General features: G+C 40.9%; 1 protein-coding gene across 27 annotated transcripts in view; it reads left to right on the plus strand.

The window, feature by feature from the left end:
- Positions 1-14,327, plus strand: part of LOC118229204 (receptor-type tyrosine-protein phosphatase S-like) — a 193,063-nt gene that overhangs the window by 132,717 nt on the left and 46,019 nt on the right. For all 27 annotated transcript variants that reach the window (XM_035420955.1, XM_035420954.1, XM_035420968.1 and 24 more), the window contains 4 exons: positions 6,142-6,411; positions 6,943-7,524; positions 8,308-8,444; positions 8,651-8,795. In XM_035420955.1, the coding sequence (XP_035276846.1) occupies positions 6,142-6,411; positions 6,943-7,524; positions 8,308-8,444; positions 8,651-8,795 (1,134 nt within the window). The remainder of the gene's footprint in view (positions 1-6,141; positions 6,412-6,942; positions 7,525-8,307; positions 8,445-8,650; positions 8,796-14,327) is intronic.

The raw sequence follows: 14,327 nt of genomic DNA on the forward strand, positions 1-14,327 counted from the left end.
GAGTTTGTTTGCACTGTGGGCCCTTTCCTCCTTCGCATCCTGTTGTATTGCTTCTGTCCAGAACGCTTCTCTGCGCTCGTTGTCATGGAAGCCCAGCACTTGGAAATAGCAGGTCCTGATGCATGATGGGAGAATGTTGCAACGCTTGCATGCCTGAACAGAATTCCTTTGGGTGTTGTCTCTCTTTCTGCATTTCCTGGTTTTTTATTGATATTGCTGATCTGTTCCATTCTAACCTTCTTATGTTGTTGTTGTTGTTTATCCGAAATAATTTTTTGAAGTTTGTAAGTGCGTATGTGTGTGTGGGAACGTTTGCTTTTATTTTGGGTGGTTATATTTTGTTTGTTCTTCAGTTCTTAATATAACACTTTATTTGTCTGCTTTTTAACACAATGGATTTACAATTCTAAAAATAGAATGCACAGCAGCCAGTTTTCCTGTCTTCTGTTTATTAGTAAAGGATCTTGGCAAACACAATCGACTATTGGGCTTCATTGGTCTCAGTAACAATTTCACACGTGTTTTACAGAGGTACATGGATTAGAGTTTAGTGTAAATTCTGAGTGCGTGGAAGGTTTGCTCTGCTGGTCAGCAGTACCTACAGGAGATGGGATTGGTCTGTTGCCTCAGAACCCCATGTCTCTTGGCAGACAGTGTGCTCTGTCTGATGTTTTTATTTATTCTACTGCATTATGACAAGATATATCTGATTCATTAAAAAATATATATGAAAGTCAGTAACCATGCTTTAACTGAATAAAACAACAAACAGGCTATTGTTATTCTTACCCATAAGATTTCATTCCAGTATTCGATGATAGTATGTATTACTGTTTTAACAGCTGTGTTACTTCCCTGAGGAAGTCATGTATGTGCGCTAGTCTTCAATTAGCTTGAACAAGTCTGAATTGAATAATACATCACGTCCTTCAGTAAATTTGTCCGTATAAGAATTAATTATTTGAATGTTGCTATCGAATACAACGTGTAGAGAATTGCCACACGTGATGTTTTATATTCATTACCTGGGTCCCTGTGCCTGTTGAGTTATGTGCACCCAGGATCCAGGGTGAGCACATCAGTGGATAAGCTAAGGCACAGTCAGGATTCAGTGCAGATACAAATTGATCTTTCCCGTAAATTGAATGTGCTGTGCGAAAGCACGCCCAGCCATTCGGACGGGATAAAATTATGTTTGTCTCCAGTTTCAGTGCAGGGAAACACATCTCACCGAAACTGCCTAAAAAGTGGATATTGGACCTGCTGTTTACTACACAAGTTGACATGCCATTAAGAACAGTTAGCAGCTTCGTACTATTGGGAGTTTGCAATAGTGGTGGGAATGAAAACCAGCAGAGACAGTTGGTTGCCAGGGCAAGTTTGGGAACCAAATTCATCTGTTTCCCACTTTAATTACTGTAGTCATAATGCAATGCATTTCTTCATTATACACGCCTTTTCCTAAGTAGGGGAGTTCTCTCATTACTTATGAATTACACTTTTATATATTTAATATGTTAATCAGTGAGATATTTAAATCTGTTTTTTGAATTGTAAAATTTTATTTTATGCATATGTGAAGTGGATTTTCAGATTAGTAATTGAAGGGATTAATAAATTATTGTAAGAGAAGGATAACTATCTTATTGACTGAGGCTGACCAAACACATCTAAATGCCCAGATTGAAAGATTGTGCAGTTTTATGAGCCTGTCCATATTCGTCTTTTATGAATATGGAAACATATTTCCCAGGTATTGTGATGCAGGAAGGCTGTGCTCTGTACATGTGTTTGTTTGCTGGCTCCGGGCTTGGCTTGCTTTGTTTGGCATCTGCATGATCTGCTGTGTTTTTGTGAAGTCATGGATGACAGCAAGATTACCCCCTTTTTTCATGTATGAGAAAATTTTTAATCTGGTGTAAAAAAAAAAAAAATACATTATCAAATCTTATTAGCCCTCTGACTCATGCTGATTTTCATGAAAGCTCAGATAATATGCAGAAAAAAAGAAATGGCATTCTGTGAAATTTATAAGTATGAAAATGCGCATCTAATAGAGCTTGATTTCAGTTCAGCTAATTGTAGCCTGCCACACAAATAAGAGCAAATGGAAGTCGTATTACGACATGTAATTTGGTGGTATCTTTTTAAAAAAAAAATTGCAACCTATCAGGACAGACTATACACTATTAGTGATGGTTTATTCTGGCAAAATGAAGCAAATCCAATATGCTGTGCAAATAATTTTCATGCTCACAATTGGCTCATAGCTCCCATTATGATGTCTTTACCTCTGGATGCGATACCCTGACACATGAATGCGGAGGCTCTGGGCCTCCCTCGCCAGCCTCTGAAGGATCTGAGTGCTTCCGCTGTTTAACGGGCACTTAAGAGGGTGTAATCTCGGCTTCAAGGTGGCTCAAAAAGCTGCGCATCATTTGTGCTCCGCTCGTTTTATTTTGGGCGGAAGACACGCGCTCTGTCTCGCCAAATTGGCTGGCAGTGCCCGCCTTCGACCTTCCATTTCTGGCACGTCTCTGCCAGCCGTAGAGTCAACGCGGGTCTCTGGCGTTGCCTGCGCCTCCTCACAGGAAATTTGAGCCGTCCGTCTCGGCACCGGGGCTTGAAACAGGATCACCTCAGTACCCTTACTGCTTTTTTGCTATCCTTTGCTAGCCAACTAGACCAGGGCAATTAGCACTCCTTGCTGTTACAAGATGGTTTCAAGAGGGTTAAGATTAAGGCAGTGTGTACACACCCTATAAGGGAGTTAACCTCAGTGATATGACATGGACCACATTCAGCCTGTCCTGTAAGTAACACTGGCCTAGCAGTTACATGACACAGTATTGAATTCAGACTGACACGTGCTACGTACAGGTGCTTTAGACATATTACAAATAATTAGCATCTTTTTTGTTTGTTTGTCCAAAGCTATTTTAATCCAAAGCCATGAAGATTCATTGGTTGCTATAGTCTATGTTTCTGTGTGTGGAATTCCCTATAAACACACCTGTGTTCCGTTTACAGAGGTTCTGAGGATTGGGTTTTATTTATTATCTTCTCCCCCAATAAAATGTAAGACTGATACCTGAGAATGCATGCTGGGATAGGCTTGGTGACTTGCCTGGAGAGACAGCACATCTGTTTTAGGATTGGGGATGGTTGGTGTATGGTTCTGACCCTGTAACCTCATACAAGAACCATACATTTGCATGTCTGTATGAAGACTGTGGCTAACTTTGACAATTTGTTGGTAAAAACTGACACTTATTTTTTTTTTTTGAAAGAGGTTCTGGTTTTTTCCCCTTTTTTTGGGAAGCACTGATCTGGGCAAGTGGCCTGGGAATGTGTTTTGAAGATACGGGTAGTGGAAAAAATATGGGAACACCAGGTTAAATGGGTGACAGCTATATGCCAAGCAGAGGCTTACACACAGGTGTGGCTCATTAATTAAGAATCTAACATGTCAGCATGCATAGGGACTTGTAAATTAATGTTGAACAAGTCTGGATGCCTTCAAAATGTATAACAGGAAGAAAGTGACACATGAAAGGAAATGCATCATCAGCACAGGCCAACAGAAATCCAGGATCATGATGTCCATGTGTTATAGGCAAGGCCTTGTGCTTAATGCATAGAAATCATGATCCTGGCATGATGATGACTTGATTGCAAATGCAAATGTGCGATCAGCCAGTTTAATGAAAATTGATGGTGGCCACCACCCTAATAATTCATTTTGCATTGGCATTGCAGTTTTTTCACTACCTGTGAAACGGACTGGAAGATGCACTTGCAAACCCCAGACACTGACTGTGATGTGGGTCCATTCACTGTCCGCTTCTTAGGCAGTATGTTTAGTGTGAGGACTGAAAGCTAAGGACCATGTCTAAATAAGCTTAAACAGTATAGTCGTGGTGTTTAAGTGCAGTGAGTGAATCTCATTTGACTAAACATGCTATACGGAGCTTTTCAGTTTTTGTTAATTTCTCGGATTTGTTTCCACTCTGAAGGGAGGAAGTCCTGGTTTTCAAGCCCTTGTGTGTGAGACCTGAATCCCACGGAGAACTATGATTTTTCTTTAAAACCCAGTCAGTTTTCCTTACTCTCTCTCTCCCACTCCATTCCCTCCTTCCCTCGTCCTTCCCTCTACCCGCTCCCTCCGGTGTCCTTCCCCACGTCCACGAGTACCATTCGTCTGTCCATGCTGCCGCTCCACTTCCCTGGTCCTGTTCGGCCTGTGTCACCCGTTTTTTGACTCTGTCCTCCTGGTCCATCCATCCATCTGTCTGTCTGTCTGTATATCCACCTGTTTGTCTCTAAGCCCTCCCTGGTACCTCAGCTATGCCCACCCGTCTCTGTTAGTTCCTATGAGATCTGTGACCCACATACAGTACATGTGCCCACATATACAAAACACATTTCCAGTTCTCTCCGAGTGTTCATAGTCCTTCTCTTACTTCACTCCCAGATAACAAGACACACTTGCTACTCATCTGATATTCATCTGAACCACCAGGAAGTTCAAAATCAATCTAAAATTGCAATAAATAAATATATATAAATTAAAATGACTTACACTTCAAACATAGATACATATGTAACCAGAAGCAAACACACAAATATGGACTTGCCTGTATAAATGTATCATTATGTCATAACAGAATATGTATAATATATTTATATTAATGAGATGATTCGTTTAGATCTGTGAAAATGGAAGAAGCTTTTATTCCTCCATAGCCCCACACAGCTTCACCTGCCCATTGCCTTCCATTGCTTTCCAAACCATTTAAATCCCATATGTAGGCTTGACAACTGCATCCAAACATCTCCGGTACAGAGATGCACAATATCAATGCAGTATCTCGTTTTCTTTTATCTCTCTGCATACATTTTCTTTATACTGTGGTTTATTTTGATTTTCTTTGTCAGTATTACCACTTTGCTTCTCCTTTTATTTCTATTCTAGACATTGCTTATGATTTTATATATATATATATATATTTATATTCTGTGTTATTTCTACCAGGAATGTGATACGACAATGTGCTCCTGTCACATTTGGTCACATTGACTGGAGAAAAAAAAAAAAATGCTTTTACAGTACTGATGTGGGTTACCCCTCCCTCCTATTCCCACCTCTCCCATCTCTCTTTCTCTCACTCTCTTTCTTAGATTGCTCTTCTTCTTCAAAATCATTTTTGTCTGGGCATGCTATTGACCCTTCAGTTTTATTCTTCTATGCATTAGTCTATTTATTATTGCTCTGTTATAATTCATTTCTTTATCAATTTAAACCTACAATGCATGATGTCTGAGAAAATGACAGCTGCATCTATCAATGGAACCGTGTCAAATCTTAAGAAGGCTTTGTCCAGTTGATCTATCCTAAACCACAAAAATCATGTTTAAGGTTCTCATCTTCAGTCATGAGTCACAATGAAAGGTAACCTGTTGAAGCATAGCATAGCTCCTTTCTGAACAGTAGAACATTTTTAAGGCACTATGATAAGCCTACTATGATAGGTTCTTAATCTGACTTCTGCATTATGCAATGGTGTGAGCCTTTGAAGTATTTAACAATAATAGCTACAATGACTGGACAAGCCATTGTGTGTATTAAACATTATATAATTTTAATTTGGCCTAAGTTCTGTCAAACATTTTACTGAATCATTAAACCAGTGTTTATAATTTAATTATTTTAAATTATGTTTTTATCTGACATTTCGATTATATTTAATCGAGGCCAACTTCGTATTTTAATACTGGATTACACAGCTTCAAAAAATGAAAGATGAGAAACTTATATAATGGATTTTTGTGTTTTTAAATGTAATGTAATGGGTCAAATTTTGGTCAGTGGATTCACATTGCTCTAAATCATGGCTTATGGTCTTACAGTCTACATTTTTGGTGAAGTAGGTGATGATAGTATATTATTTTATCTCTTTGCCATGAATTAACTACATTTTTTTTTGGGAATTTTTTCTTTGTTTCATTATATACATATATTATATTATTATATATATATATATATATATATATATATATATGTATTATGTCATTTAAAGGCATCATTTTCATCCAGTTGTTTTGTTACCTCTCTCTGTTTCGCCCTCTTTCCCCCCGCAGTCCGCCGCGTGCCCCCCCGCTTCTCTATCATGCCCACTAGCCACGAGATCATGCCAGGGGGCAGCGTCAACATCACGTGCGTGGCGGTGGGCTCCCCCATGCCTTACGTCAAGTGGATGCTCAACGCCGAAGACCTGACGCCCGAGGACGAGATGCCGGTGGGCCGCAACGTCCTGGAGCTCAGCGGCGTCCACGAGTCGGCCAACTACACCTGCGTGGCCATAAGCAGCCTGGGCATCATCGAGGCCGTGGCGCAGATCATCGTCAAGTGTAAGGGCCGGCTGGCACGGTGCTGACACACACGTCGATGTGCTGTCGCCCTGTCGTTTCCAGGTTACGCTCGTTTAAACGAGACATTTCCCAATTTAAAAAAAAAAAAATAGCTGGTACCACCAGAACCTCGAAATACATTTTTTGCCACAATAATAAATACTGTGAGAATATTTTCATGGACTCATATATGAATTTTATTTTAATGTTGCTATTAGCTTGCTATTGGTTGCTATTATAACGTTTTGGAAAGCACTGTTTTAACCTTAGACAATTAAGAGTATTCAAATTTTTCACTATATTCCTTTTGAACTCTTACCGACAACATTTTCTTTGGCTTGGAATAGATTGACACGATTCAGTCAGATTATGTCAGATTCTTAGAGATCAACAGTAAGGTATGGGTGTAATTTTTAGAAATAATGACATTTTAGTATCTATTTTTACCCATGCATTTTGTGGCATTCCTGTAATAATTAGTATTATTATGTATTATTCATCCCCTTCGTCTTTGTATCTTTTTCTAAACAGCCCTGCCAAAGCCCCCAGGGACTCCCGTTGTGACTGAAACAACGCCCACCAGTGTTACGATCACCTGGGACTCTGGTAACCCGGATCCCGTCTCCTACTATATCATCCAGTACCGTGCCAAGTCCCCCGACAGCAAGTTTGAGACGGTGGATGGGATCACCACCACCCGATACAGCATCGGTGGCCTGTACCCCAACACCGAGTACGAGATCCGAGTGTCGGCCTTCAACACCATCGGCCAGGGTCCGCCTAGCAACCCTGTGGAGGCACGTACCGGGGAGCAGGCCCCTGCCAGTCCGCCCCGAAACATCCAGGCTCGCATCATCTCCCAGAACACTGTGATGATACGGTGGGAGGAGCCCGAGGAGCCCAACGGACAGATCAAAGGGTACCGGGTCTACTACACCGTGGATCCCAGCCAGCCCATGAGCGCGTGGCAGATCCACAACGTGCAGGACAGCGTGATCACCACGGTGCAGAGCCTCACGCCCTCCAAGACCTACACCATCCGCGTGCTGGCCTTCACTTCTGTGGGCGATGGACCCTTCTCTGACGCCATCCAGGTTAAAGTACTACTGGGAGGTAAGAGTACATCGGTCCTTGTGTCTTGATGCACCTGCATGCACTGTCATGTCAATGGAAAAATTGCATTTCTATTTAAAATGAACCTTTTTACAATTGATAAGAAAAGTAGAATTTTTTTGCATGTAAATATTCTCTCAACTTTTAAGTTTTCCTCAACTTAAAGAGATTCACTTTTTATCTTTGCTTTAAGTGTATGGTTTTAATTAGCCCAGACAGTTTATATGTGTAATTAAGGATATTTTATGTACTTAAGTTTTCTGACAACCGGTCAGTTTTACCACAGCAGGTATAGGGGAATTTGGGTGTTTCTTTGGTCCAAACCAAGAAACTACACTTTCAAGTACAGTAACTCCAAGAAGACTGTACTGGGATGTTATGTTTTCAGAGGCTTTAGATATCAGCATATATTATAGCATTTATTCACAACTGTAAACATTTATTTCAGTTTTTGTGCCATGCGGGGGCTTTTTTCCTACCCTACGCACTACAAACTGTCCACTCCCAAGGACCAGAGAAGCACGGTTAAGATGCATCTGGTCTGGCTGAGGCCTCCCACTCCGACAACATATTTGAATGCTAGTCTCAGATAGGAATTTGTTACAAACAAAAATAAGATTAAACATAGTTTTTGAAAAATAATTGGGTAATATACATACAGCATGTGCAGCTTCTGTTATGTGAAGATTTGATGAAAATGTTCAGGTCTCAGTCTCAATGGTAAGGTCTAGCTAACATGCAGCTGTATCAGGATTGATTGCTAATTATTGTCTTGTCCATTAGTTCCTGGACAGCCTGCAAAGTTCCAGGTGGGTAAGGTATCGGACACTAGCATCGAGCTGACCTGGGAACCCGCCTACGACAAGGAGGGCATCGTTAGCTACGAGCTGCTCTACAAAGAGGGCAAGTTCGGCAGCCAGGTACAATCACTCATCCTTTTCTCAAAGACAGTGTTTGTTTATACTCCAGGAAAAAATGTTGACGCTTCTGAAACATGACAGATTTCTTTTATAAATGGGCCTTGTGACAAATAATGCGAAGAAGAAGTTGAATGTCCAATATCGGGCTGGGAGGGCATTTGTGAAGTAAGTTCTGGGTGTAATGCTGTTTCTCCTTCTGCAAACAGATGAAGAAGACATTTGGCCCCAGTTCTTCCTATACTGTGGAGGGCCTACGAGCAAATACAGAGTACTCCTTTTCCCTAGCCGCTGTCTCCAACAGGGGCATCGGTGCCTTCACCAGTGAAGTTGTCCAGAAAACCTCACAAGCCAGTATGTAACTCCCTTTTCCTGCTATTTTCCTTCTGGGGTGGAGTTGTATGAGCGAGAGTTGAACTGGGGGAGGAGGGGTGGGTGTTGGGTTATATGCCGTGTTATTGGTTTCATGTCTAATCTAAACACAATTCTTTTCAATATTTGACTGTTTTCACCCCAAGGATTCTGAACAAGAAGAAATATTATCTATGTTTGTACCACTGTGCAATGACATTTACTTAAGAACAGTCTGATAACAGTTTTTAAAGTGCAGTAGAAAATATTTATGATTGCATATCAGCCTTATGTCACATGATGGATCAAGTCATTGACAGTAACAAATGGAAGCAAAAAGCAAGTGCAAAATATAATAACAGAAAATATTCTATTGTGTTGCCATACAGTTAATATTGTGTTCTGACACCCCTGCCCCTGATGTTTAATTGTGATTTACTTATTTTCCAAATATCATGTAATAGTAATATACTAATTAATCATGAACTAATATGCATATCCGCGTTTATGCATGACGTCTGTAATGTGGAAATGTTGAAATGGTGATACCATATTTCTATTTCTTATTATACCAATGCTATTTTTGTGTTAGGAAGGGTGCCGAAAAAGGTGTGAATATCGTGTTTAGTTTAATGGATTAAGTCATGCCATCATCTGAGGGAAAAGGGTCATTGGCTGCTTGTTGCCATGCCAACTCTTTAATTATTTCTTCCTCTGTCACAAGTGTGTAATACGGTATGCCCTACCATAAACAATGTGTAGAATTTATTACAGAAGATATCAGAGGTTGGTTATGGTTTCTGTGGGCTATGTGAAGGTCTTTTCATTCATTTATTTTTCAACAGCGAACACACTTTTCCCCTCTTGAATGAATCACAAAAACTGCTGCCATGACTTCCTTATTGGGCTGAGACATAGAAGAATTGGAATGGGACTAGTACAGGGGCCTCAGGACAACAAAATCCTTCAGCCTGGAGATGGACTATCTGACTGTCCAACTGCCCAATTATAATTATAAAATGGCGCATTGAAGTATTGGGTGGTGTCTGTGCTAGATAATACATAGTTAAGATAGCAAGTTTTAGATTGTGGCACAGAACCATGCCACAGCATTGTTTTATTTCACATGGTAGTGCAATAATAATTGTACAGCAAAAGAAGATGAAAAAGACTATTATTGTTTTAATAATCTTAATAATGTGATTATTGTTATATATAGAAATAACATGTAACATCATCAATAGCCCTTTATCCTTATTTTTCTGGAATGCCTATGGGTACAGATTGTACACAGTTTTACTCAATGACAGTAGAATAACAGTTAAGATTTTTTTTTTTTTTACCCGTTCTGTTAGAGAAGTTTTTTTTTTTTTTTCCCTGCAAGGATTTGGGCGTTGTATTAGCCAGCTTTGAACATTACTTTCAGACAGCTGCTCAGGATATGCAGATGAAAAGGTATTTGTTGCATTATTCATTCTATGCTAATGAGATCCGTTCACAGCTCTGTGATTTTTCATTTTAAAAATAGGCGGGATTGCACTAATTAGGGTGTTGATTGAAGCCGCACTGTGCCATTTGACTGACATTTGATGTGGGTCCAGTCAATGGAATACGATTTTATTGCGTGTGTGCAATCCTTCAGCCAATCTCTGCGGATTAATTTAGAGATGAACAAGAGGGAGGAAAGTCTGAGCAGGGGGAAAAGATAGCATGACACAGTTAAACCACTCAGACCAGCCAATCAGAGTTATAATGGCCAGCTGAGTATGGTCTTCAGTGAACGGTCCAGAACGCTTCTCTCCGGCTGCAGGGTTAGGCTGTCCTTTTTTTATCCCAGAGTGAGGCTGAGCCTCGCACGGATTGGACGAATTGAAGGGAAGTCATGGCAAGCGGAGTGGGTGGGGGTGTTTGGGGGGGTGGGGTTTTGGGTTTGCGGGGTAACACGTTGCTGATTCCACAGTGAAGCTTCCTGCAGTTGCTGTAACCTGATGGTCATGTTTGCACCTGGGTTGTGGTCACTTTTTACCCATTGAGAATGCGAGAGCAGAGTCCATCTGTGCCGTCCAGGTGCATGTGCCTCTCCGGGCCCACAAGGCCTTGGGCTGTGTCACTGCATCCCCGATCACTGGCCAGGCAAGGCATGCGCCAACCTGTGTATGCCCATTGTGTCTCTAGCCCCTTTCACACATGGAAGCCGCAACATTGTCGGGTTCAACGACTCACGTTAGGTATAGTGCTTTTCCCTGTTCACACATAGGCATCCTATATGGAAAAATTCTCATGACGTGACCATTCCATTTGGCAAGGCAGGTTGTGTACCCTCTGAAGCTATGACGCGCAATGTTACAGTTACGTTAGCTCGTCTTTAAAACAGCCAGGTATTTTGCTGAATAATACTTTTTGGATAGATGAAAATCCTACCAATGCAGCATACTTGAAGTGTGATAGTTTTAACACAACCTATAATTACATTTTTAGCCAATATATTTCAGATATGATCTCAGATAGCTAACGTTAAATAATGGAAGCATGGCTTAGCAGCTTAAAACCAATACTTACTGTGTGGAATTGTTTTCAATAAAATGCAACAATAGTAATTATGTCTGCCAAGATAAATAGCTAGCTATATCTACTATTCATATATTCATATGTAGCACTAGCCTGCTTGGAACATTGGGTAAAAATGCGATGCAACACCGGAAAGGCCTAGCACTAATGTTTACCAGGGAGTATTGTAATGCACACGAGCATTTTGTGAGGCAGAGATGACAATTTTGTGATGGTATTCTGACACTGTTTATTCCATTCCTAAAATAAATGTTCAGATTTCCCTCACAAAATCACACAATGCAGCTTAAATATCTTCTATATGCAAAGTCTCATATTTGTGCAAAAAGTGTTGAGAGGGCAGAGTCAGTGAAGTATTTATTAAGGAAATCGTGCCGGGAACAAAATGGCTCACAAAGGAGCGTCATGGCATTTTGCATGCTTTATCCGGATACGTTGCTGCTTTTGTTCACACTAGAGCCATGGTGGAAAATTCCCATGAATCTTACTGAGTACCGAAATGTCTGTAACTCTTACTAGGTCCTGACCCAGCAAATTGGAGGAACGTCTTATGTGGAAAATCAACCTCAGCTCCTGTTCACACATGACGCCAATACAGAAAATTGGTGGAACATCTAGGAACTCAGATGCATGTGTGAAAGGGGTTTTATGTGTATGCCATCTACATGTCTGTCTGTGCATCTGTGTTTGTACGTGTGCCTGTTTCTTTGTGCTGCCTTTCTTTTCTGTGCTGCATTGCCTGTGGAACTGTAATATACCTGGAAATATATTAGATCAAATACTTGTATTTATTCTTTTTATTCCTTTCATACTCTCTATTTCTTGCACTCAGTATTTTTCACTCCAAAAATGCAACAACAAAAAAAAACCTACCTTGGAATGGCTTGAGGTCACCCAGCTTTTATTGATTTTCTTATTGTTTTTTTTTTTTGCTGAATAGATTTTTGTTTGTTTTTCTAAATGCACACGGCACGTCTCACAAGGAGGCAGCCTTCGGGGACGGCTGCGGGTTCTGTTCTAGCGAGACAGCCGCACATCACAGCACTTAGTCATTACATTGTCCCAAAAAAATCCATTAAACTAAAGGTAAGATAAGTATCTGCGGGGACCCATTTTAACCTCCTGCTTAAGCTGACGGGCTCCAGGCAGTCTCAGAGCCACCAGTTGAGGGCGTGAGGGCAGGGCCTGGCCGGTATGCTGCTTGCCAGCTTAGCATGCAGTTCAGAAAGCCACGCCCTTCTCAAACGCGACGTTGGCTCTCCGAGCCCCTCCTCAAGCAGGGCTTAAAATGGCAGTGGTTTCTCTCATTATGGAGGTCAGGAAAGTCACTCAGGCTTGGGAGAGTCATAATGAAAGCACAAAGATAAGAATGCACACAGCGAAAATGTTTCTTGTGGACTCATGGGAGGTAAGTGCTGGCCATTTTAAAGCCGATTTTGCATTGAAAGTCCAGGCTGCCTGAGCTTTGATGGGCATTGTTGGGTGTATCATGTGTATGTAATACAATGGGTAGGGGAATAGGCTTGCAGCTTCACAAAGGTTTTTGGTAGATTCCCTGCTGGAGTGTTGCTGCCGTACCCTTGATGTACTTCACCTGAATTACTTCAGTAAATTCCCAGCTAAAGGAAATGTGTTTGACCGTTATGGCAACCTGTGAAATTATTTTATTCAAATGTTGTCGTAAATAAACCTTTAGAAACCAATGGAACTGTATAATTCTACTGGAGAATCCCAGGATGGTTCAAGAAAAGCGGCTCTTTAACCAATTTTGCCAAAAACTAAAATTAACTCAAGAAAAAGCAACGGTTAAAGAAAAATGCATCCATTAAATAACAGTGTCAGAACGTTATGTTTGGTGTCATAGCTTGCTATGATTTTCTAAAGCGGTTCTGCAAATCAGGCTAATCTGGCAATAATTTGTTGCCTGTTTCACCCATCTGTGCATTGAAAATGTAAAGTGGAGGGAGATGAACACCTTTTGTGAGATGGCTCGCAGCTTCATTATTAAAATGATAATTTGCCTCTCGTTTCAACACGCAGTCCTCCCACGGGGAGAGCCAGAAGATACACTCTAATCCTCAAAATGTGCAGAAACCTCTTGATTTCTTGAGCACTTTCATTTAAAAATTTTTAACACATAAAGTGATTCATTTGTGTTTAGAAGACACAAGTAATTTTGTGGACTTCCAGTTACTGTTTTTTGTACATCCATGGGCATGTACTTAACCGGAGCATGCGAGGATGTGTAATATTGAAGGTTAGCACGTGTTCAAGGCAAGTCTGAATACCTGCGTAAAAAGAACGCATAACTTTGAGCCAGGCAAAAACATGCAATAATGTGCCTAAGTCTGCCAAGTATAAATAGCATTAAATAAATAGCATAGGTCCTATGGCATTGCTGTCAGTGATGTGTAAAGCTGTCTTAAGGAAAAATTAAATCTATCATTTTAATAAATGATGACATTCTGTATTCTGACTGTGGAAGCATGACTTTTATTGATCACCTCAGTAATAATGTTCATTTAAATATTTGCTAATATAATTTTTCTGAAATAAATATCCAGCCATTGGCCGTGATTAAAATGGTATTACATTAAAATATAAAGCTTAAGTTCATTGTGCATTGCAGACAACAGAAACCCAGCTGAGCTATGATCACAGAGAGCAAGTGCCCTTGCTTTCGCACATCGGGATGCATTGCAAACATGTTCCTCCTGTCACGCTGCTCTCAGGAGGCAGCGCCTTCCCGATTTGGCACTTTGGCGGGAAGGAACAGATGATGCAGCCGAGGTATTAGAAAAAGGTCGCGTACCGGAGTCATAGCACAAACAGAACTTAACCCGATTTGCCTTTTATAAAGACGCGGCGAATCCATCCTGCGCTGAGCTCTCCCTCGTGCTGTGAATGTTATTACCTACCGCCGCGCTCCGCTCTCAGCTGCCTAGCATACAAACAGCGCGCCGCGCC

Source organism: Anguilla anguilla, chromosome 6 (genome assembly GCF_013347855.1).
Source record: "Anguilla anguilla isolate fAngAng1 chromosome 6, fAngAng1.pri, whole genome shotgun sequence".
NCBI classification, from domain to species: Eukaryota; Metazoa; Chordata; class Actinopteri; order Anguilliformes; family Anguillidae; genus Anguilla; species Anguilla anguilla.